Source organism: Staurois parvus, unplaced genomic scaffold, assembly GCF_062004578.1.
Source record: "Staurois parvus isolate SC_StPar_1 unplaced genomic scaffold, SC_StPar_1.0 ptg000019l, whole genome shotgun sequence".
In the NCBI taxonomy this organism is placed as follows: domain Eukaryota; kingdom Metazoa; phylum Chordata; class Amphibia; order Anura; family Ranidae; genus Staurois; species Staurois parvus.
Window position 1 is genome coordinate 19810174 of NW_028317815.1, and position 21587 is coordinate 19831760.

Consider the following 21587-nt stretch of genomic DNA (forward strand, 5'->3'; position numbering starts at 1 on the left):
TGTTTATTGTGATGTACTGTATATGTTTTAATCATTGCTCAAGCTGTTACAGTTGAAGTTGATTAAATTGTTGTTTTTCAGGATAATTTCTGTGGAACTGCCTGAAGAAGCAAAACAATTTGGAATTCAGTTTCGATGGTGGCAGCCGTACCATTCTGGACAAGGGGAAGATGTGTGGGCCATTGATGAGATTATTATGACATCTGTACTCTTTAACAGTATTAGCCTGGACTTCTCCAATTTAGTGGATGTTACTCAATCTCTCGGTTTTTACTTGGGAAATGTGCAACCATACTGTGGACATGATTGGACACTATGGTAAGACATACATTTTGATATGTACTGCTGCCTAGTTTTTTTGTAATACTGTTTGATATTATATCATATCATGTTTTTGTGACTATATTAATCTATTATTTTCCATTTTCTGTTTTTCCATTTTCATCTTTTAACAGATAAAGAATAAAAGCTATACAATATTAATAATTTTTAATTTCAATCTGTGTAGACTTATCCTGTGCTTAATGAATATTATAGTGTTCAAATTTTTTCGTAGATTTTTTTCATTCACAGCCTAATTTGTTGCTGTGAGCAGGGCTTTTGTTAGAAATAATGGGGTCCCCGTACAGCCTACCGGACAATTATCCCCTCCCAAACTATCAAAATGATATTTTCGCTTAAAATACACTAAAATCATTATTAGTGGATATGAACACAACATAATTTACAAAATTCCTGCTACATCTAAAAGATAAAATTGAATTAAGTTAATAATTTAAGCTCTTGGAGCTCATTCACATGGTCGCTGTGGCTTTTACAGCGCTGTCACAATGCTGTTGGGAGGGATTTGGGTAAATATCATGGGTCTAAACAGAACCCTCATGTCTCACTTTTGACACAGGACATAAATCCCCAATCCTTTTTCTGCATCCTGAGCATCACTGCAGATGAACAGGGATCGCTCTGTAAAGATGCTTCCTCTTCATTCACAAACCGAAGCATAGTAAACACAGTTTACCAGCCCCCGATCTCCATTTTGAAGCAATCCCCCATGTTCCCACAGCAGTTGCTGGGACGGAGAGGAGGAAAAGCTGGCAATGCTGCGGGGGAAAGGGGCACACAGGGAAGCCCGGACAGCAGGTGGGAATTGGATCTTGGGAGGGTGATCAGTGTGGCGGAGGGGGTGGCAGTTACTGGAAGGGGGAGGTTCCTGGAACTGATCCCTCTGTGTGGCTCTCCCTGCAGCAGCTGAAAGCCAGCAGGAGGGAGAGGAATAGAAGCTGAAGTTCAGCTGCTGCACGGAGAGCCAAACAGGGGATCGGTTTCAGTAAAACCCCCCCCCTCCCCTCCACTGTTGCACCAATCACCCTCCCTGTCTATGATCTGATTCTCCCTGCTTGTCAGCTGCCTGGGCCCCTCTGCTGAATTGATGTGGCCTGGGTCCTGTAAAGGAGGGCTGGTATTTCCCCCTTTTCGACGGCCCTGGCTGGGAGTCCATGAGAAATGTCCAGTGTAAAACTTGCAATATTCTATAATAATAGGAGAATAAAGGCAGATTGCAGGTAAATCCCCCAAAATCCATCAAGAATAATGCAGTGCAAATACATGCCCAGAAGGTGTTTATAACATGAAAATATTATTTAAACCTTAATCCTAGCCTTAAAGGATACATTCACCTTTGCAACCTTTGAAAAGCCTCTTCCCCCCTCCCTGTGACAATGGGCGGGGATCTTCACCCTGAATCTACTGTCTCCATTTTAGAAGATTGAATGAATGCCTGCAAGTACCTTGTAATTCTCAATTAACTATGAGGGCGCTGGTAAATGCTGTGGTAGATCATTGATCTTCCTGCTCCCAGGTAACTACGTGCCTGTACTATGCTGATGGTTTTCAGGAGCCTGATATTGCACCCACGATCTGCTGATTGCAGGTGCAATGCTTTGCAGGCTCCTTAGAAAAAAAAAAGAATAAATGCACATTTTGTTAGCTGCAAAAAATGTGCATTTATTATTTTTTTTCAAAAGGTGAACTTATCATTTACAGTGGAACTTTTTAGTTTTTTGAGTGTTGAGAAAGCACTTTGAAAAGCACCTCCTTAGCATTTCTAACCACTGCCATCTTGATTAGGAAAGATGATATGTAGCATTTACTTTTTGGAATCCATCTGCCCATAGTATGCATGCATGGGGGTATGCTTAGCTAAGAATTAGCTAAGAAAGCCCATCCTCCTCTCTGCCAAAAGAAAGAAAAACGTGCATAAAGAGTACTTGGATATTTAATTGGCCTAGGCCAGAAACCAGGAAGCAACTTAAGAAATGTAAAAAAAAAGACAATATAATATACTTTACTATCTGTTGACTATGGCAAGCAGCATACATGGATTAAAAACAGTTAATATTGATTGAGAGTGTTAAGTTCTGCTTTAGCACCAAAACTTAGTCTTAACCTTTTAACACAAACCTAAAACTACTTAAAGCAGTAGTAAACCTTCTAAAAAAAAAAGTTTCCCCCCCTGCAAGGTAATCACATATTGTGCTAGTATGAATCACATACTAGCACATTATGAAATACTTACCTTAAAACATAGCCATCCATTGGAGTCTCACAGAGCCCTGAAGGAACGGTGTGGGTATTCCTTCAGAGCACATATGCCGGTCACGTCACTGGCTGCTGCTAGGTGGAATATCTCCTAAACAGTGAATGTTTAGGAGATATTAATTTTAACTACAGGTAAGCTTTATTATAAGCTTACCTGTAGGTAAAAATCAGCATATAGAGTTTACTAACACTGTAGTACTAATAATGTCATGTTTAGTCTACTAGGTGATGGAGCCACGACTTTTGTTGTGAGATCTGAATTGGAAATAATGAGAATTATTTCCTATTTGCCATGATTAATTGCCAAAGTCCTAAAGCCGTTAATAAATATTTTTTTATATTAGCAACATGATCAAATATTGTAGAAATTATTTATTTAATAGCTCAGAAAGAAACTGCATCCAAAATTAAAACTGCATGATCATAATGGCTAAATTATAGAAACAAAATATGCATATGGATGCATTTGATAAAGTTGGATGTTAATAAAAATCATTTCAAAGTTAATCCACCATATGATACAAAAAGCAAGGAAATATATCACTCACACAACTGTCATGTGTAAGCTTATGAAGGTATAATCAATCTAAAAGTCAGTTTAGTATAAAGTGTTTTTTTAGGAAAAGGAGTTCCAGTATCAAGAGTCAGTTGTGTCTACACTAAAAGAGATATTGTGGACCTTTAGTACTAAGCTGCAAAGTATTATGGTGTACATAATAGTACAGTGTATAGCAGTTACTCATAAATAGGTGGAGCACTTGTGTAAGAGGCACTAGATCTCTTGTTTTAATAACCAATATTACAAGTGACTGTGCAAACTGCTCTAGCAGTGATAATGAGGCTAGAGAAGCAGCATTATCTGCTGAAAGTTCTCACCGCTCATTAAAGTGATTTAACATGGCTTTCCTCAAACTGCTTGCATTTCTTTAATGGAATGATCAAACAAACAAACCCCTTTGTTTAATTTTCTTGATTTAACTATTCTACTGTACTACAAGATATTGTGGCATTTTTTATTTTTACAAAAAGGTTTTCTCTTGCACCTGAAATTGGTCTGGGACCTAATATGACGCTTCCTATCACCAAAGCCTTCTGTAACCAACAAGTCTCATTTTGCATGAGACGAGGTCTGAAAAATGTTTTACATCCCTTGGAAGCCTGGAAATATATATGTATATAACCTTGTTCTTCTCTAGGGATTGTATCAAGGTCACTCCAGGTCTTTAGTAAATTGCCAGTAGATTAATACTTATGACTTTCCTCCAGCTGGCTGTCCGTTTGGTTCTCATTTTTACACACCCAGCTTTTACATAGATATATATTTATGTGCATAAAAAATATACTCACAAGAATGTCCATTACAATAACACAGTGGTCTAATAAATCATTGTGCTTCATTCCTTGTTAAACTGCATTGTTTCTACTACAAATAGAAAAACTAAAGACAAGAGACCCTTCCACATTGTAATAACATAATTGTTTAAAAATAATAAGAGTTTTAAGAAATCTAATGTTTACTCATATGTTGGATTTGACATTAAATACAGTGCTGACATTTCCATTGTACCCCTAAATGGTAGTTATTAGTAGTGATTATTGTAAGTATACCTGTAAAGTAATTTAACTTTCTTTTAGTGGTTCTCCTTTTATAATCACTATATTTGTCAGATAATGCAATCAGTATCCTTACTGAATTATTGCTGCTATACATTTAGTTACAGCATACCGTTCTCAGTGAAAGCCTTTTGACAGGTCTGTGTCTATGATATTGCTTTGAGGTAAGAGGTACAGTACAGCATAATATCTTCTTTGCTAAGAAGCCCTGCTAGAACGGTATACCGTAAATTATTATTATACAGGATTTATATAGCGCCAACAGTTTGCTCAGCGCTTTAAATAATGTGTTAATATAGCTTCCCCAGCTACGTCATGTATTTAAAATTTAGAAATAGGAACAATGGGCTTGATTAATTCAAGATAAATAATTGAAACAGTTTCATGACATAAACATAATGCAAAAAAAGCCTTTTTAATTTTCTTACGATAAACAGATCAATTATTATGTAAGTGGAAACATGAAATACCATGTGCTCCTTTTTCCCTTATTTTAAGTAAATATCTTCTAAAATTAATTGTATGTTTTGTTTTGCACTTCTCATAATGTTGGTAGCACTGTGAACAGGTTGTATAATATTATACTGTATTTTTTTTATACAAAAGCCTATCAGGCTCTGCTGTGTGCACATATGCTTACAGAAAGAGTAGTAAGACAGATGACCTCATCTGTTTGCTGCTGATGTTTCTTTGTCCAATTACAGATTGGGGTCAGAGTGGTGTCAAACTGTACTGCCACCAATATAGCTGTGCTGTCTGGCAGGACAGTTTAAATCTCAGGACTGGCTGTGTACATTTTTAAAATCCTTATGCAGGTAAAACATGCATTAATTTCAGTTGCGTGTTCAGCTGTTTTCCTGGATGTAAACTTTAAAGGGACTATATAGCGGTTTTGTACAGTCATTATTTTCTAATTATAGTTAGGGCAGTTTTAATCTGGTGATCTAGCCAATAAATCTGTAGTTTTCAACAGAAAAGCTCTCTTGCAGTTACAGGGATGAGACAGACCAATTAAAACTGGCAGGGGTGCTTAAAATGATAGGCTTTTATTTATTACTTTCTATAGTTAATCTGGGTTTAAAATAAACATGGCAAATGTTTCCCATACCACTCTGGGTTAGTCAAAAACGCATCATAGCAGCTTGCCTCACTGCTCAATTTGTCTGAGAGAATCATGTATGCAGCAGTACAGTTTAGCTTTTAATGAATATGTAAATTTGAACTTCCAAAAGTGCAAATTTTCTAACATAATAAGAGTTATGTAACTATAATCTAAAGGTAAAAGTATCTTTAGGTAAATAAAGAAGGAATACTTCAATGTTGGCATTCAGTACAGAACCCATAAGGAGAGTTGTGTGAAGCATCATTATCTTTAATGCCAAAAGCTGTTCCCCTTATATATATGTAATTGGTGGGGGTAGCATTTAACTCCATATAGACTGACTTTTCAAGGAGGTAGAATTGCATGTGCAGTTGCTTCCTCTTATATTGGTACATGTACAGTGGGGATTGAAAGTTTGGGCACCCCAGCTAAAAATTTGTATTAATGTGCATAAAGAAGCCAAGGAAAGATGGAAAAATCTCCAAAAGGCATCAAATTACAGATTAGACATTCTTATAATATGTCAACAAAAGTTAGATTTTATTTCCATCATTTACACTTTCAAAATAACAGAAAACAAAAAAATGGCGTCTGCAAAAGTTTGGGCACCCTGCAGAATTTATAGCATGCACTGCCCCCTTTGCCAAGCTGAGACCTGCCAGTCATGGATTGTTCTCAATCATCATCTGGGAAGACCAGGTGATGTCAATCTCAAAGGTTTTAAATGCCCAGACTCATCTGACCTTGCCCCAACAATCAGCACCATGGGATCTTCTAAGCAGTTGTCTAGAAAACTGAAACTGAAAATAGTTGACGCTCACAAAGCTGGAGAAGGCTATAAGAAGATAGCAAAGCGTTTTCAGATGTCAATATCCTCTGTTCGGAATGTAATTAAGAAATGGCAGTCATCAGGAACAGTGGAAGTTAAAGCAAGATCTGGAAGACCAAAAAAATTTCAGACAGAACAGCTCGCAGGATTGTGAGAAAAACAATTCAAAACCCACGTTTGACTGCACGATCCCTCCAGAAAGATCTGGCAGACACTGGAGTTGTGGTACACTATTCCACTATAAAGAGATACTTGTACAAATATGGTCTTCATGGAAGAGTCATCAGAAGAAAACCTCTTCTACTTCCTCACCACAAAAATCATCGTTTGAGCTTTGCAAATGAACATATAGACAAGCCTGATGCATTTTGGAAACAAGTTCTGTGGACCGATGAGGTTGAAATTGAACTTTTTGGCCGGAATGAGCAAAGGTACGTTTGGAGAAGAAGGGGCACAGAATTTAATGAAAAGAACCTCTGTCCAACTGTTAAGCATGGGGTTGGATCAATCATGCTTTGGGGTTGTGTTGCAGCCAGTGGCACAGGGAACATCCCACGAGTAGAAGGAAAAATGGATTCAATAAAATTTCAGCAAATTTTGGATGGTAACTTGATGCCATCTGTGAAAAAGCTGAAGTTAAAGAGAGGATGGCTTCTACAAATGGATAATGATCCTAAACACACCTCGAAATCCACGGGGATTACATCAAGAGGCGTAAACTGAAGGTTTTGCCATGGCCTTCACAATCTCCTGACCTCAACATAATTGAAAATCTATGGATAGACCTTAAAAGAGCAGTGCATGACAGACAGCCCAGAAATCTCAAAGAACTGGAAGATTTTTGTAAGGAAGAATGGGCAAAGATACCTCAAACAAGAATTGAAAGACTCTTGGCTGGCTACAAAAAGCGTTTACAAGCTGTGATACTTGCCAAAGGGGGCAGTACAAGATATTAACTCTGCAGGGTGCCCAAACTTTTGCAGACGCCATTTTTTTGTTTTCTGTTATTTTGAAAGTGTAAATGATGGAAATAAAATCTAACTTTTGTTGACATATTATAAGAATGTCTAATCTGTAATTTGATGCCTTTTGGAGATTTTTCCATCTTTCCTTGGCTTCTTTATGCACATTAATACAAATTTTTAGCTGGGGTGCCCAAACTTTCGATCCCCACTGTAATTTAAATTCTATAAATTCACAAAGTATTCTTCAGTCACATTCTTCTGTGTTTATGATGTTCCATATGCTTTTGAATTTATTTACATTGTATTATCAGTTTCACAGGAGACTCAAAGCAATCTTCAAGTACCCGTTATGTGGAAACCCAGTCCATGCAGATTGGAGCATCTTATATGATACAGTTTAACTTGGTAATGGGATGTGGTGAGCGGTTTACACCACATATGGATAATCAAGTGATGTTGGAGTATTCAACCAACCATGGACTCACATGGCACTTAGTGCAAGAGGTATAACTATTTACTGTAGGATGTAGAGTTTATTGTATGTTCCAGAGGAACATGCATACAGTCCCTAAAAACAAAGATTTCATTTGGTTTCCTATATTTGTTATTCTGTGTATTCTGATGTACTACTAACAACAGCACCATTTTTAAGATAATCACCTGATCATAGTTCATAGATTCATGTGTGGGTCTAATGAATCCATCCATGCAACAATCAGGAAAATGGCTGGGCTTGCTTCTAGACATCACAGCAAGGACGGTGTGTTCATATCATTTGCTAGGTATTGCTTACTACTAATGAGGTGGGATGGAAACTGTTTTATTAATGGACAGGTATGGCTTTTAATTTTCTTCTTACCTTGTTTAAGCTCTGATTTAGTATACATCAGCTTTTTCTAATCATTCTGTGTTCATATGACTGAGCACAATGTGTATTCTTGTTTTACAGATTTGTATCATTAGTAATTTAATCATCTCTAACATCTCACAAAATATAATGTTCAAGACATTGGTACAGGTAGCATACATGGCTAATGAGTTTGCCAATCTGATGTGAATGCTCCTTGACAAGGACATTCTCTCAGGGTTCTGTTAAAACCTCCTTTTTAGAAAGCTCTCCATCTCCACTATAGACAGTAGAAAAATAACTGAAAACATGCATAACTTTACTACCTAAATGAAAACCTGTTAAAGTGCATCTATACCCCCCAAATAGAGTATTGCATCTTACTAATCCCTAGATGTGTTGGCTGCATTCATTTACAGTTTCACTATTTTTTCTGTTTTTTTTTTACCTGGTAATCCTTCCATTAAAACAGTTTTTCTATTTAGTTTTTGTTTTTTCTATTTTCATTCGTAAGTCTGGTTATCAAAAGAACAAGCTTTCTTGCATGTGTTAGTTACAGGGATGAGACAGACCATTTCAGCTTTTTTTTATTTATATCAAACCTGTATCTCAAAAGGAAAACAAACTGTTTGCTATAATTGCTTACAAAGTGTTAGAGTTTGGCTTCAGTTTGTTAGTGTATTTAAATCTGCTAGTGCATCCAACACTCCCCTCCCCCCAGAGTAACAATGCTGCTGCCCAAATGTGCCCCCTGTGCTCCTTCATCCAGAGTGGAGGCACTCTAATACAGGAGGTATGTTACTGGCCAGATCACCACATGTAAGCAGAGGGAAAGAAAACTAATTGAGCCACCACATCTAATAACCGATAAGCTGCAATATATTATATTTTAGGTTTTGCGTTTATTACCACTTTAACTCACTTTAGGTCCCAGGGTGACAACATACTGAGCAGCGTCATCCTAAGACATGGAGTATTGTACAACTACACAACACCTCCCTTTCTTCTCCATAACATGGAAAACCATTTTCTGGTCCACGGAGACTGTAGGGAAACAATACTAACTGATAACAGTCCAGAGGCAGAGAGCACAGAAAATTATTAGCTGCTTGGAAGACCAGCTACTTTTTTTTCTTTAGTACTTGTACAACTATAAAAACTACTTTTAATGGTATACTGTACATAACAGCAAATACAAGAAATGTATTGTTAGAGTTTGTGTACACTTTAAATGTGTAATGCATTGTTAACAAAGAGTTCAGTCAGCGTTAACACAATGTTCAGTCTTTCTTTTTTGTAACTTTTTCTCTAGTTTTCATTTATTAAGCAAAACATTTACCATCAATTTTATCACCCTCATAGAAGATTACAAAATACTAGTAGCACATCAAGAAGTGTTTTTATGATTGCTGGAATCTGATACAGTGATAAACATTGTATATACATTGAATCAATTTTCAAAGTGACCTGCGGAAAAAAAATGGTTTCTCTGCTGCAACGTTTCTAAAGGAGAATGTTGCAAATGATTCACTTAAATTTGAGTGTTAGACTGGTTGAAATCAAAATTTGTAATCCATAGAAAAATCAAGATATGTAAATAGCTGTTATATTTTTTCATGTGATTTGTTTAGTTAGCGACAGACCTCTGTTTATCTTGAAGAAAGAATTACAGAAAGGCCTTTTTTATTACAATGTTCTCTTTACAAAGAAGAGGAATATGCATGCTTGGTCCCATTGTGCTAGTGTTATCTCAAATTGGTCCTGATGCCTGAGCATTGATTAGAAAGCCTGCCACTTAATTACTTTTTGCCCCACTACCAGGTGTTTTCTCGATAAAAGGATAATAATGAACACAAATGACTTTTTGGGAACAAATTGACCAGCAAAGAACATTTTCAGCCAAAGAGGTTTTGATGTTGCTTACATCCTAATAATGGTTTACACTCAATCAGTGACAATATTTGGATGGCAGCGTTAAGAGCTAAGAGCTGTGTTTACTCTTTTTGTGGTGAGCTCTGCCCTTGAAATATGGTCCCTTGTGAATTTTGGTAATAATGATGCTTATAATTTAATGTGATCAGGAAAAGAGCTGTGCTGGGTTTCTCACTAGATCCACATTTACAGGCTAAATAAAATGTCTCACATGCTTAAACTTGTAAACAAGCCATGGGAAAGTATGAAAAAGAACCATAGAATCAGTAGCACTAGCCATGTGGCAGAAAACTGTAACATACATATAATACATTAAAAATATAAGAAGCCTAAGTGTTACTTTCGCATCCAGAATCATTAAATGTTTTTTTTCCAAGAGGTGTTATTTCAAATCAAAGTTTCTGACAATAACATGGAAGATACAAGATAGTCAAAAGGGGTCAGAATCATAGAGGCAATTTTTCATTTAGCCTATTGATATTTAAAAACAATTGATATTCTTTCTTAGGAATGTCTGCCAAGTATGCCAAGTTGCCAGGAGTTCACTTCTGCAAGCATCTATCATTCAAGAGAGTTCACTCACTGGAGAAGGATCACACTGCCTCTACCACAAAAGACCTGGTAAGTTTGTCTATAATGAGCGATATCTACTAGTTAATTTTACTAACTGCTTTTACTCTTCCATTTTTTTTGTATCTTTGTTTTTTTCTCTTTTTACTCTCATCAGTACAAATCCACTTCCACTGTTTTGCATACCGTATCAGTTAAACTTTTAGCTCTTACATTTCTTTCTTTAAATTATTCTTTCTTAAAATGATATTTTTTGTAAATAATAAATATTGCATGTGAATATAAAATTTTGTCATATGCATCAAGTAAGTGGAGCTCTTTCACATGTGTTCTGGGTAGGGATGTACCAATAACGATATCGGTATCGGTGCCGATACTGAGTATTTTCACAAGTACTCATACCATGAAAATGCTGCTGATACTGGAAACGATACTTTGTGGTGCGATTTGCATCAGTACAAATTGCACCGCAAAGATTAGCATGTGATTTGTACAGGAATGTGATTTGTATCCAAATTGCATGCGGTTTCCCCACTGCTCCTGTGTGAACCCAGGCTTGTTATGAGTTCACACAGGAACGGTGCAGGAAACCTCCCTTCAAGGATCCCATGCTGAGTAGAGAGTGGGTGTGTGGGGATGTATACTATGGAAGCAAAGCCCTCTAGCCAGAACTGTCATCCCTGCAAGGAGAGGAGAGAAAGCGGTGAGGATTTCAAATCCCCACCACTTTCTTTCCTACCACTGATAATATGGAGCACTTGCCACCATAGTATACATCCCCACATTCCCAATCTCTGCTGCGAGAAATCTCCCTTCACCGTTGCTGTGTGAACGCGGGTTCACACAAGAGCAATGGGGAAACCGAATGCAATTTGGACAGGAATGGCATTCCTGTTCAAATCGCATGCTATTCTCTGCAGTTCAATTTGCGTCCATACGTTTTGTATAGACGTAAATCGCACTGCAAAGCATCGGTTATCAGTATTGGCGAGTACTTTACTGAAAGTATCGATACTCGCACTCGCTGATAAAAAGGACATCGGTGCATCCCTAGTTCTGATGTCTCCCTAACTTCTTTGTTATAAAAAGTTGTTTACAGAGCTCAGTAGCTTATACTGAAATTTACACACACACAATTGAAGTCAGAGCAGTGACTGATCCCTTTCCTACTCCAAAACAGGTTTTAATCAGAAACAGAGGGTCTGAAAAAAACAACTTCTGTTGTGCATTTCCTTTATAAAACCCAGATTGCTCTGGGAATCCATGCGTACCCTGTACTACATGCAGTCAGTGAGCAGTTGATAGTGTCAGGGCAGTCAGTGAACATTATGTAGTGGTAGGGAAGTTAGTGAACAGAATAGAGTGGTAGGGAAGCCAGTGAGCACTATGTAGTGGCATGTTGGTCAGTGAGCAGTATGTAGTGGCAGGATGGTCACTGAGCAGTATGTAATAGCATGGCAGTCAGTGAGAAATATGTAGCTGTAGGGAGGTCAGTGAGCAGTATGTAGTGGCAGGGCTCTCAGTGAGCAGTATGTACTGGTAGAGCAGCCAATGAGAAGTATGTATTGGCAGGTTGGTTAGTATGTAATGGCAGGATGATCAGGGAGCAGTATGCACTGGCAGGGCACTCAGTGAGCAGTGTGTAGTGGCAGAGTGGTCAGTGGGTAGTATAGATATATTGGCAGGGTGATCACTGAGCAATATGAAATGGCAGGGCAGTCAGTAAGCAGTATGTAAAGGCAGGGTGATCAATGAGCAGCATGTAGTGTCAGGGCAGTCAGTGAGCAGTATGTAGTGGCAGGGAGATGAGTGACTGTATGCAGTGGCAAGGCAGCCAGTGAGCAGTATGTAGTGGCAGAACAGTTAGTGAGCAGTATGTAGTGGTAGGGTAGGGCAGTGTGTAGTGGCAGAGTGGTCAGTGAGAAGCAAGTAGCGCAGTTGTAGTGGCAGGACAGCCGATGAGCAATATGTAGTTGTGGAGCAGTCAGTGAGCAGTATGTAGCATTATGGTAGTCAGTGAGCAGTATGTAGTGGCAGGGCGGCCAGAGAGCGGTATTTAGTGGCAGGATAAGGCAGTATGAAGTAGCAGGGCAATCATTGAGCAGTATGTAGTGGCAGATAAGAGCGGGACAATTGGATGTAATTCCTGCTTGGGAAGCCTCTCACCCAAAACCTTCAGGGCAGCTATCTCTGGTCCTCCTGCCCCTCTTCAGCTGCAGGATCAGCCAGAATGAAGCTGCCAGCTGTGCAAGAGGACAGGCTTCCCACTCCCCCAGCCTGCCCACTACCGCTGATTGCCAGGGGAGAAGTTAAGTGCCCCTTGAGATCCAACCACAGAACGCTGTACAGGTTGCAATGGGGAGGAGATATCCAAGAGCCTCAGGGGGACAACCTGAACTCTGAGGAGAGAAGAGAGCCACAGGCAGTCCCCACCTGAACCAATTACACTTAATGAACAAGGGTGTTACATAGGATAGAATAGCAAAAAGCAGTTAAAAGTACAGTTGTCCTTTAATATTAACAAACATTCTGGTTCCTACTGGTGCATAATTTACACTTTATTTTATAGGTATTCTGCAATGTTTGATTATGATCCTCTAGACAACTTTGTCTTTTGGAAGGACTGCTTGTATTTAAAATATGTTGAAATGCAAACTGTTGTATTGTTTTGATTACAAATTTCATATGATTTGGTTATAATTCTTAAAGTTGACTTTTGTCTGAAGGTCTAGTGCAACCCGCTTTCGTTGGAGCCAAAGATATTATACAACTGAAGATGAGTGGGCTTTGGACAATATTTACATTGGACAGCAGTGTCCAAATATGTGCAGTGGGCATGGCTGGTGTGATCATGGGATATGCAGGTAAAAGCATAAAGACAACTAATTGAAAGAACACATTAGTCTCTTAACCAAATTGGTGAATTTGTTATGTAAAAAACAGCAATCCAAGTTAACTTATTTGAGGACACAGATTGACATTTTTAGTTGTTTTTTAGTTGTTTAGCTTCATTAATTTTGTCAATTCATTCTACAGTCAAGCCTGCTAATGAATGGGGAGTTAACTGCTGCTTATAGGTTGTGCTGTCCAGGATTCCTATGAAGTTTGGGTCTTCAGGAGTATTTTGTAACTCTGAATACGATTCCTTAAACATTAAAAACAATCATTGTCTTTGGCTTTAAAGTTTAAGTTTACCTTTATGCAATAAATAATAAATGCACATCTTTTTGCAAGCAAAACGCCTTGCACAGGAGCCGGCAGAGTATTGTGTCTGCGATCCGTGGAATGTTGGAATATTGGGTTCCACATATATCCTTCAACTTTCTTGCTCATACCTCTGTACAGGCTTTCTGCTAGAAAGATGGTGTACATTTCAGTGGAGTATGAGGGTGCTCTTCAGCACCCTTGCAGTCCATTGAGAACTACAAGCTGTGTACCGCGGTGTCAGTCGCGACCTTTCATTTTCTCATTCACAGATTCCTAATTCCTGTGAATGAATGTGGCTGTGTGACCACATTTTCAAATCTGGTAGTGGGTGCAGGAAGAAAAACTGCCACCCGCTGTCACAGGGGGGTGCATAGACTGGTGCTGGAGCATGCTACTTGTTACACCTGAAATACAAGTGTAATGTGTAACATGCTCCAAAAGGTGAACTTAATACTCTCTGGGTCACTGATCCAGAACAAGCTTGCAGAAAGAGAAATCAGAAATCCAGATCTGCATATTTGTTACAGGTAAAGTGTTGCAAGACACTTCAAGAAGTGTTGAAGCCAATGGAGTCAGCATGATAGTCAGGCTACTAGCACTTTCAGTAATTGGAGGTCAGAAAACGCATCTTGCATATTCAATTTAGTGCAGGTTTCCTTAAAAAATGTGAAGCAGACCTTACATTGAATTTAAAATATGTATCCACCTGTGCCAAATCAGAGACATTCAGTAGATGGGCAGATTAGCAGCTTACCTTTTGGGACAGCCAGCTGCATAAGATTTATGCCAGCAGGTAAGTTATGTTTCCTGGGTTACTTCCTATGTTTCATTGAAACTATTATTTTTTACTAGATAATGCATTGTATTGGTTGGCAGTGTTCCTCATAATAGAAAACAAAATTTGCTAGCAAAGGTATTTAAGGTTGCAACCAAAACAGTGCCCATAGCAAAGTTTGTATGGGGCCCTTTTAACAAACATTAAAAAAAAAAAACATAATGGAACAACACCCTATTATCACAGGCATACAACATAGGCCCTAAGTTACAACATATAATAATTTATACAATAACAAATTGCCTTCTTTGGCCAAAGCTGTTCCTAAAGTACCAACGTCTGTCACAAAGCAGCCTTACTCATTTACTGATCATCCAACAACATGAAGAAAAATAGAAACACTAAAAAGAAGCTCAGTTATAGAGAATAAAACACTGCATCCTGCATGATATAGAACATTTCTAATTTAAACCTATAATGGTTGTAAGTAGGAAGAAGAATTTTTCCTTATGTGGGTGGTCAGTAACAGGAAGAAGGTTCCTTCATGTTAGTGGTAAGTAGAAGGGAGAAAGCTGCCTTACGTGTGTGGTCAGTAAGGATTGTTCCTTTACTGGGGTGGTAAACAGGTGGAAGAATGCCCCCTTACATGAGTGGTTAGCAGCAGTAAGAATGCCCCGTTATGTTGGTGGCCAGTAGATGGAAAAATGCCCCTTTACACTGTTAGGAGAAAAAATGCTAAATTATGTTGCTGGTCAGTAGAAGGAAGAATACGCTCTTACATTGATGGTCAGTAGAAGAAAGAATGCTCCTTTAGATATGTGGTCAGTTGGAAGAAGAATGCTCCTTTACATGTTTGATCAGTAGAAGTAAGAATGTCCTTGTTCATCAGGGGTCAGTAAGAGTAAGGCTGGCAGGGCAAAATCACCAGCAGCAGGATTACAATGCAGAGCAGAGTGAATACTGACCTGGGCCCTAATGTAACCAGTAATTTTAGCAACAAGGGTCTTCCTATGGTGTTTTCAGTGATCTGTGATGGAGCAATGGCACACTCATTTTGACAACAAGGAACCAACGCAAGGAGCTAGTTGAGTATTTTCTCTGATCCGCATTGTGGTTCTGTCCCTTGCAAGTTGTTACCAGTGAACAGTATCGATAGTGTTATCTAGCCCTAACACACAAAAATATTAATACACGTACACACTAAACACATAACTGGATACACAGACAAATTACACTAATATACATACAATAGACACACAAAACACATGCACACACATACATACACACACACACACACATGAAACACACATACTCTAACACACCTGTCCCTCTGACCACGCAGGAAGTACATACCGTATTTGCACAACATTTGAAAATAATTAGGAGGCACACCTTGAAGGGACGAAGAAAAATATGGGGTGTGTGCAGTGGTCCACAGGCTGGTTACATAGGGTTGTGGCAAAAAGTGGGTGTGGCTTCCCTGTGGCTTGTAGTGTCAGACGTGTACCTCTATGCTTTGCTACATTTTAGATAAATTATGGCCTGGTAGTACACTGAAGAGAAAGCTGGAGAAAAGTCCCATTGTTGATATCAACGAAATTAAAATCATTCCAGAATCCTTTGGATAGAGGCTGTAAAACTGTGGTGCCTGTATAATTAAGGGGGAACTGTGGCACTGTACATGCACATAGAAAACATACATCAACACAAGATATTAAATGGTGGAATCTAACACATAAAGTACACTAATTATCTTTTCCTGAAAACGACATCCATATGAGAATAGAATATCAAACCTGTATACAGTATATATTGCAGACTTTAAATGTGCTGCCAGGAAAACAAAGTGCTATATATACAAGAGAAGTAGAAAAAACATATATTTTTTATTTGTAAACATAATAAAACAAATCTCATAACAGAGCTAATAGAGCTATAAAATACAACTAGAAAAACAGTTTTAAAGACTTATGCAATAATAAATATGGATTAGCCCCCAATAGTGTGTTGATTTGTTTTGCAGATTCACCACTTCCTCAGGACTGAAAAATGTAGTAGATCACTCTAATCCATAAGATTTTAGATCCATCCACAAAAAAGACAGCATTGTGCTAGAACAATGTATACGAATTGACTATAAGTCTAAAATGGTATGCGATAGCTATACCTACATGTGGCTTATAAATATAATATTATCCACCATGGCCAATATCAGAACAACTGTCATCTACAACCTCAGTGCAACTCCAAAGGAGAGTCTCGTCTCATACGTCAGGAGAAGAAAAAAATTAGATATTGAACCCAAGCAAAAAAGGGAAGATACCATGAAGAACAAGACCCATTAAAAAAACACCCAAAAAGGCCTTCGGGTGCTTTCACGTCATGTATACACCACCACACAGCTGTCACATTGGAAGCAGAGGCCGTGCAGTCACTGTGTCCCAATTGATAGCTATGGGGCATCCTCATGCAGGTATACACAGCTCTGGTGCATATGCCCTGTGTGAATGAGGCTAAAGCCTATACAAATCAATAACAGACTGACACTCTCTACAGCTATTTAAAGGATAACTTCACCTGTGGGAACATGTTACATGTTCCACCCATTTTTAGGGTGGAACATGTAATATGTTCCCATAGCTGCTCCCCGTCACCCCCCTCTCCCCTATCTCAAATTTGAAAACAGTGTGGCTGTGTGGTGCTCCGCCCACACGGCCGCATCATTCATTCACGGACTTTCGTGAATGAATGAATTGCAAGTCCCGACCACCTTAGTGGCTGTCGACTTGTAGTTTTCAATGAACTGCCACGGCGCTGTGGAGTGACGTGGTTGTTAATTGAAGCTTCCTGTCAGAATACATACTGGCTCGTACATCCCGTACAGCAAGCAGATATTCTAACGGGTCTGCAGCAGACCTGCATGGCATCAGCGATCTACTGATCGCTGGTGCAATGTTTTCCAGGCTCCTGTAGACAAAAATAATAAATGCACATTTTCGATCTGCAAAAAAATGTACATTTATTATTTTTGTCTAAAAGTTGAACTTATCCTTTATAGGTATCTGCACAAGTAGCAAATACATGTGGTTAGGGACAGATGTGCGTCCCTGCATGCATGCTTTTTTCATCAAGAGGCACTCACTTGTCCCTAAATTCGGACATGTGCAATTACATGTGAACAGCTGCGAAGCCTGTAAACCTGTCATTGATTTATACATGCTGAGCGGCTGCAGCTAATCACATGCTTCTTGCCGCATCTGCTGCAGAAATACGCTGATCTGACCAGCTCAGGACAAATGAGAATGAGGTCTAATACTGAAATTGCTTAGCACACACATCTCCAGTGAGAATATAAATTTGTTGTCAATAACCGGCTAAATCAATTAGCAAGTCTGCCTATTGCACTGTGAGGCAGTGAAACATTCACACAAGTAAATGCAATGTGTGCCTCAATTCGAGCAGCTGGCCAACCAAAATGGAATAAGACGTTTGGTAATCATTGTGCATTATGTAAAAATAATTCTTTTTTTTTTCATATATCTAAATGCCTGATAATTTTGGATAATGTGTTTCTGGCAACCCCTGCTATTGCTATATTCCTCAATGTTCTTTTCTATATCTGCTTGTTCAAGCAATGTATTTTATCCATTGTTTGTGATATTATAGTTATATGTGACTACAAGTCATTGAAGCAAGATTCCAAAATCATTGTACCATACTTGCAGGTGTGATTCTGGATACCAGGGCTCTCAATGTCTTCCTGAAAATCCTCTTCCTTCCACTGTAATGTCTGACTTTGAAGGACTGAATAGCTTGGAAGCAAATTGGCAGGAGGTAGTTGGAGGAGAAATTGTAAAACCTGAGCAAGGATGTGGAATAATTTCATCAGGTTCATCACTATACTTCTCAAAGGTATGCTATTTCTGACAATTGAGACAATTAGTATACATTTTGCAACCAAGATTTTACAGTATTAGTTATGAAATCTGTGTGCATAATTTGTATTTGAGCAGATATTCCTATGTTTATATACCAATGTAACTAATCTAATTTCCCCTGAGATGGGTCACTGTCAGTTTATTTTAAACCCTTCCCACCAGCAGTCTGTAAATATATATTCCCCTGCAGAATGCCTCATACTAAGGATACATTAATAAATATCCTTCCTTTCAGAGCCCCAACCAATGCATTACATGGCTGGTGGCACTCAACCTCAGCTGTCAACTTCCATCCCTACTGCGGACCCGGTTACTAATCAGAGTGGTTCCCAATCATGTGCTTAGCTATAACATACTGATCACATGCAGGATGAAAGTTATTTGACAACGTAAGTATTCATCCTGCAGATAGAACTCTAGGTACCACTGCAGGCTCATGGTTGCAGTGTTCACTTATTCAATACTAATTTGTGAAATACAATTACAATATTAAAGTAGTCAAAACTTTTTTTTTTTTTTTTTTAGTTTTGTAGTAAGGGAGGGTTATAACCCTCTCAGTTTTTTTTTTTTTTACATCTGTGTCCCATTGGGAACATTTATCTTTACACTTCCTGTCCCATAGAAAATCGGGAAGTGAGAGGAAATCCTTGCAAATTAAGGAATCCCTTGTAGCCCCCAGGTCACCAAAACTAGTGTCCCCGTTGGGAGATTGTGAGCGAATCTCCCTAATGGGAACACAGACAGCAATACAAACTTAATAGGTGTTCTAATTTATCTCCACTTTGTCTAAAACAAACAAAAGTTTTGCCTTTGGTTATACTTTTAAAAAATAATAAATTACTTTTAAAAATTGGGAAATACGGTTTTCCCAACATTTTTCCAGCAAGGAATTGTTAACCGACAGCTAATTGGTAAAATAAACCATGGCTTCTGGCACCTCTCACTTGATTTTGGAAATAAAAATTTGCAGTCTTTTTTTTTTTTGCAACTCAGAAGTCAGAAACTTCTTATAATCCTCAAAAACAGCAGATTTGTGTATGGAAAGGTGAGAGAAGTATTCTGAACATTACAATTCTTGGTCTTACAAATAGCATATAAACCAAAATACAAATATAGAAAGGCGAAAGGTAATTTCCGTGGACCTATGGGGTCCTGTAGAATGAGAATTAAATCATACATAGCGAAAAGGAAAAAAAGAAGAGCATGCCTTCATTAAATCAAAACTGTTACACTACACCCCAGGCAAACAAAACCCTGAAGGTCACCATTACCAGAGATTATGCAATTGCGAGGGCTCTTTGAAGCCTGATGGGGAGTGCACGGCCATTGTGATTCAAATTCTGACAGTAGGGAAAGGGAGAGATAAACAAGGACTGCTTCAAACCAGAGAATAGCAGAATTTCACCAGTGCAGACCAGTGCAGATTGGTCTGGCTGAGAAGACAAGGGGCTGGATTCCTGCTTAAATCCACAGATGTCAGATATCTAATTGTAGATGTCACATCCTCCCAAAAAAGACCTCAATTTAAGATAATACCAGAAATGATGGGCTATTGTGCCTACTTGAGACAGCGGCTACATGTATCGGAGATGTTTGGGTAAATCTTATAAAGTAAACTTGGGGCCCAGTACCGTCTAGATAGAACCTTGTAGACTGTTTCTTGAAATCTGTTCATTATTGAGGATTTGTCAGAGGAGCATTTCTGACTGTTTTGTCATGAGAGTCACTTCAAGACCTGTTTCCCATTGATGAACATACTATGGGGTCATGGCGTCTACGGGGGTGGTCCAAAGGCCATAGTTAAGAGAAAGCGTGTGCCTAGTGAGTTCTCTCATTGCAGTCTTTTAACATTATTTAACATTATGAAAAGTAATAAAGTACAGTATGTTACATATGTGTTTTTATATATTTATCCTTTATCAAGCTGTGTTTGTGTATTCCCACACACCAGTCCCTGGCCTTAAATTAGGAGAATCACAGCAAACTAAAGTCACAGTGTAAAAGTTTGAAATGCAAAATGTTATTGCCATAATTGAAACCTAGAAAATGAATGTGAATAAATAAAAGAAGCAAAGTTTTTGTGAAATAAACAGGAAATTGCATGTATAAAAAAGTATAAAAAGTTATATGTAGGATAAATTTGCCTCGGAAATATTTAGAAAATTAGTAAATATCAGGGTTTTTATTTTACTAAAACTGGAGAGAGCAAAATCAGGTGTACTTCTGCATAGAAACCACTCAGCTTCCAGGTTTTATTATCAAAGCTTAATTGAACAAGCTGAAGTTAGAAGCACACCTGCAGCAGATTTTGCACTCTCCAGTTTTATTAAATCTCCCCCATAGTGTCTAGATCGGGTGTATGAATTGGGAAAGCTGACTGAATATTTCCCATGAAAATTAGTGGAAATTAGCAATATAGATGGTCAGCTAGTCTAAAATTACTGAAATGCATTCACAACTTCAAGTGTTTTAAAACAATGCATAAAAAGCACACATATTTACACATACATCATTGACAGGTCAATAACAGTGTCTGGATGTAATGATTTATTTGGATACTGTTTTGTACACATATTCCTTTAATTGTGTTAGCACTGTTATGGTATTTTTGCACAATTTATGGCAGCATTAATTGAACATAAAGGTTGTTTTACTCAGTGCTCTGCTAGAAAAGAAGCTCTGCAGACCACAAAGATGTCACTTCTAAAAGACAGTTCTGTCTGATCCTGGAACCTCATACATAACAAAACCTCTGAGTACCTTTCATGTGGGGCCAATAAAACTTATCATACCCTGCCAAAACATTAGGTCCCAGCTGTATAAACCAAACATGCAGTGGCATATTTTGTAAAACTTTACCCTGAAGGGATCTGGAATATATTGTGGCCACTTCATACCTTTTAAAATAGACACTTATCTATTCAGTACAATATGCTAGAAATGTGCGTAGACAACAACAGATTTATTGTTCGGAAAACTGGCATGTTTTATGAATCTTTATATTATTGCATTTTATTGGTATACCTCAGCATACACCTTATAGCTAAAATTTCTGGGAATGTTTGGAGTCTGCCAGACAACAATATCAAATGCTTTCACGATCAATTTAAGTATTTTGATGCAGAAATGGGATATTTGTCCTTGTTAGACTAGAAACTCTTTATATGTTTTATATCATACAGGATACAGTGTTTTTATGCTCTATAACTA

The 21587-nt window shown here is 38.2% G+C and overlaps 1 protein-coding gene across 3 annotated transcripts in view; it reads left to right on the forward strand.

Moving 5' to 3' along the window:
• Nucleotides 1–21587, forward strand: part of RELN (reelin) — a 547755-nt gene that overhangs the window by 338966 nt on the left and 187202 nt on the right. For all 3 annotated transcript variants that reach the window (XM_089685528.1, XM_089685532.1, XM_089685541.1), the window contains exons 20-24: nucleotides 82–318; nucleotides 7420–7612; nucleotides 10396–10508; nucleotides 13184–13321; nucleotides 18165–18351. In XM_089685528.1, the coding sequence (XP_089541654.1) occupies nucleotides 82–318; nucleotides 7420–7612; nucleotides 10396–10508; nucleotides 13184–13321; nucleotides 18165–18351 (868 nt within the window). The remainder of the gene's footprint in view (nucleotides 1–81; nucleotides 319–7419; nucleotides 7613–10395; nucleotides 10509–13183; nucleotides 13322–18164; nucleotides 18352–21587) is intronic.